Here is a 4323-nt window from a genome sequence, read left to right as displayed (position 1 = left end):
CATTCATTTTAAATGTTTTTAAATCAGCAAATATTCAGTGCATTTTTGACTATATAATATTCTCAAAGGTAGAAAGTGTGTCCTCCATACTGCTACAGGTTGTCTTCATTCAAAATCCACCCCTAGCTGGATTGCAGGCCACAAATTTTTCAAAACTAAACGTCAATCTAAAAATACCACAAACAATAGAAGAATTAGTTTCAGTTACTGATAATTACAAAATGCACATAAGCATAAGGGCACAGTCTAGAGTATAAAAAATTAAAACAAATAAAAATAGTAAAAATTGCAAGCACTCATGCTAATAGATTGTTTCCTTCAGTTCAGTTATGATATCATTCATTGTTGGACGTTGTCTATACTCAACTATCAGGCAACATTGAACAAGAGACCTAAACGAGGCTCTTCTAATACCATCAATAAGAGCTCTCCTTTCATCTGGTAATGGTATACGACGTGATACCATCTCTACAAGGAGGACACCATAACTGAAGACATCCATTGCAGGAGAGTGTTCCCTTGGATTGGCTGCTTCAGGTGCTGAATAGACAGGATTACCAGGATTAGTGGTCCTGTCAATGAAAGGTTGGCCATAGTCTGATAGCTTGGCTCTCCATCCATGGCCTATTGACTGAAGGAGTACATTAGCACTGCTGACATCTCTGTGCAGTATAGGATGAGGCTTGAAGAGATGAAGGTAATTGAGAGCAAAGGCTACATCTAAACTGATGTCTAATACAGCATGATAGGCCAGTCCTCCAGTCTCTAATTCCTTTCTTAGGCTGGTCGGCATTAGCTCTGTCAGGATGATTGGATTACCCTCTGTAGTGGCTCCTATGAACTGAAGGAGGTTAGGATGACGTATTTTAGAAGCTATATTGATGTCACGAGAGAACAGTGATAGATTATATTCTGAAATGATGGTGTCATGAAGGACCTTTGCAGCAACTTCCAGTCCATGGAAACTAGCTACTCTGACCTCTGCCCATCCTCCTCTACCAAGAACTCTTCCTGTCATTATAATATCATTCCTACTCACTATCCATGAAGACTCTCTCTCCCTCAGCTCATGCTCATCCCTCTCTCTTAACTGTTGCTGAAGTTGTCTTTCTGTTTCTTGAAGTTGTTGTTGAAGATTCTGTTCTCTCTCCCTTCCCTCTTGAACTTCTTGCTGAAGCTGCTGCTGTAGATTCAGGGCTTGTTGAACCTCCCTCTCCCTTCCTTGGACTTCTTGTTGAAGCTGTGTCTGGAGTTGTTGCTCTCTCTCTTCGCTTTCTCTTTCTTGTTGTCTTAGTATTTGATTCTTCTCTTCCTGAGCTCTTTCTATTTCTCTTTGAAGCTGTTGCTCTCTTTCTTGAGATTCCCTCTCTCTTGATTCAAGTTGTTCCTGTAGTCTGGTTCTAACTTGTTCCTTTTCTATTCTCTCCTCCTTTAGTTCTCTTTCCCTTTCTTGCAGTAAACGTGTCAGGCGATCTATTTCTCTTCTGTCCTTCTGAAGTTCCCTTCCTTTTTCTTGTAGCTGTTGAGTTGGTAGTTTTGTTTCTCTTTCCTTGTTTTGATGATGATGAGGTTGGACAGGTTGAGATGCTTCCCATTCTCTTCTCCTTTCTCGTAGTTTCTCTTGATATTGGTCCAAAGGTGTTAAAGGTATTTCACTAACAGACCAATTATTATCAATATATCCTATACAATACAGTGTTAAAAATTAAAATTGAAAAAGAATCCAATCTTAATAGTACTTGTTGTACCGGTAGGAGTCCATGATGACTACTAGAGCACCAGTACATATAATTTAATTTTAATCATCTTGCAATCTATATTGGTTTATATGGATTTTATTCACAAAACTCATGCATATCTCACAACCGTGCATGGAAATTCATACCGGGAAATTTTTGTTATCAAGAGACAAATTTTCACAAAAATTGTCATGAATGGTCAATAAAGCACACATGGTTGAGTTCACATGAAATTTTTGCATTTCGAGAGAGAGCAAAAATTTGCAACATTTGCAAAATTTTGCACTGATAAAATTTTTCAGTATATGGTATGTCATAAAAAAAAGCGTATTATCAAGTACTCTTGATATTAGACATGTACATGTATTTATGATGCTTAAAATGCAAATGAAGCATGTCTGCATGTTTGCTCATATACATGTAATTATTATATTAATGCAAAAGTAATCAATGCCTAATGAATGACATAATAAGCCATCTCTTTCATTCTGACATTAGAAAACAACAACATTCACTGTCCCAAATACAGTGAGACATACATAATGATTGTTAAATTATTATTTACATGTACATACATGTACTTACTGAGTTCAATAACTGCTGTATCTTTGTATCTAGAACCTCCTCCAAACACAATTATCCAGTCAATGGTTGGTGTTATACTCCACACTGACATAGAATGACACCGTCTATCAGTGACTCTTGTTGGTAAATTTGACTATTAGAATTAAAAGACTAATAAAACCATCAGTTGACAAACACTTATGAATAGTAGACTTGTAGGGGAAGGGTCATTTTGTACAGACAAGAATTACAAATCAAATAATCAAATAGCTAGATCTATATAGGTATCTTGTCTACCAGCAGGTATCTTCATGTATACTGTAGGGTAATTAAACAACAAGAAGTGAACTCTTTTCAAAAATTTTTTAAAAATTATAATTACTTGTCTCATTATTTCATCAACTGTACATGTACATGTACATGTACATGTACATGTACCATATACATTATATGTTAAAAACTTAATCACCACTAATTGATCATGATTTATCAAAATAAAGGCCTTTTCACACTGGCAAAAGTAATGCGCATTGATGCGCATTAATCACGTTCACACTAGAGTGGTTTCAAATTAATGCGCATCACTCTCACTTTACCTCCAGAGGTGAATTGATGTGAAGTGATGCGCTTTGATCAATGTAAACCAATGGCAACAAGAACACAAAATGATACATAATTTAGCTGCTAGTGTGAACACGATCAATGCGCATTATTTCAGCTGTATCAACAAAGCGCATCAAAGCACTTTGAAAACTGTGCCAGTGTGAAAAGGCCTTAAAACCCACTATGTCCATGCTCAATGACACGACTACAAATCACTGGCAATTTATTGTTCAAAATTGTTCTCTTACGCTTCATAATACTTACCAGTTGTTTCCACCTTCGTTTATTAACATCAAGTAACCAGCAATCATCTTTAGAATATCCACCCACCACTAGTAGGTGTGGTCCTAATTTACTATTAATAAATACACTGGAATGAGCATACTGTTTCTTAGGCTTTTGTACTGATACTCCAAGATTAGAGAAATTCTAAATAATAAACAAATCAATAATAGTATAACGATACATTACTAATAATACACTTACAACTGATGTGTGGCTAAAATTAACAATATAAGTATTGTTACTGGATCCATTAGGAGTAGCCCCACCAAACAATATGGCACAGTCATTGGTAATTGATGTTAAAGTAAAGTAACTGGTAGGAGGTGGCCTGTCTCCAGTAACATTAGGCGAACTCCATTTACCTAATAATAATAGATAAACATTAATACACACATACATTGTACTTATCACAATCATACAATACACAAATACACACACACACACACACACACACATTCTAATGAGTATACTACAATATACATTGGAAGACACATAAACATTTATACTAACCAGATGATAGTTTATAATAATGAATCTCATTAGTTCGTTTAAGACCAGGAGCCATTCCTTTGCTGTTATACTGAGCATTAGGTTGTGTGGGTGTATTGTTAGAAGATGGTCCTTGTCCTCCAATTACTGCTAGATAATCCTTACCGTTCAGTTGAAATGCTACCATGCTACAGTGGGCTTTTATCATTGGTCCATGATGAGGAGTAGTAGGCGAGAGTTCCCTCCAAGTGAATGTATCAACATTAAAACTGTACAGGCTATTATGATAACAGCTATCATGATTACACCCTCCACCAAAATAAAATATCTCATTTCCAATGGCAGCAGATACATAGCCTAAGATACCCAGTGGAGGATTACCAGTGGTGGGTTTCTGCTCCCATCTACTAGTAGGTAAATGGTATACCTCCATTAATGATGACAGTGCTTTCTTCTTATCATTATTGTGCATGTACTTTAGGGAGATCAGGCTGGTCCCCACCCCACATATATAAGTAATCTCCTACTCTTACTGTAGAGTGGAGCCTCCTCTTCACTGGTTTATAGTCTATAAATAACAAGAGGCAACAATAGTAACTATGTCATAATCAAACATTTAGATTTTGCAGTGACTCCTAACATG

At 36.3% G+C, this 4323-nt stretch overlaps 3 protein-coding genes across 4 annotated transcripts in view; 1 reads left to right on the top strand and 2 right to left on the bottom strand.

The window, feature by feature from the left end:
* The window catches only part of LOC105313113 (pleckstrin homology domain-containing family H member 1-like), a 35763-nt gene that overhangs the window by 12693 nt on the left and 18747 nt on the right, over window positions 1-4323 (top strand). The window lies entirely within an intron of this gene.
* On the bottom strand, window positions 142-4124 carry LOC100640417 (probable serine/threonine-protein kinase mps1). Its single transcript, XM_019997782.1, has 5 exons — window positions 3702-4124; window positions 3393-3553; window positions 3171-3335; window positions 2325-2457; window positions 142-1683 (listed from the first exon to the last, which is right to left on the bottom strand). The coding sequence occupies exons 1-5, from the start codon at window positions 4111-4113 to the stop codon at window positions 302-304; spliced, it is 2253 nt and encodes a 750-aa protein (XP_019853341.1). The 5' UTR covers window positions 4114-4124; the 3' UTR covers window positions 142-301.
* Window positions 3999-4323, bottom strand: part of LOC100640290 (SH3 domain-containing kinase-binding protein 1-like) — a 4723-nt gene continuing 4398 nt past the window's right edge. Inside the window, exon 7 of the mRNA XM_003387316.2 lies at window positions 3999-4248. Coding sequence (XP_003387364.1) covers window positions 4142-4248 — 107 coding nt within the window. The 3' untranslated portion in view covers window positions 3999-4141. The remainder of the gene's footprint in view (window positions 4249-4323) is intronic.

Source organism: Amphimedon queenslandica, unplaced genomic scaffold, assembly GCF_000090795.2.
Source record: "Amphimedon queenslandica unplaced genomic scaffold, v1.1 AMPQUscaffold_13353, whole genome shotgun sequence".
Taxonomy (NCBI): domain Eukaryota; kingdom Metazoa; phylum Porifera; class Demospongiae; order Haplosclerida; family Niphatidae; genus Amphimedon; species Amphimedon queenslandica.
The sequence above is the reverse complement of the archived record's forward strand: the minus strand, read 5'-3'. Positions and strand labels throughout refer to the sequence as shown.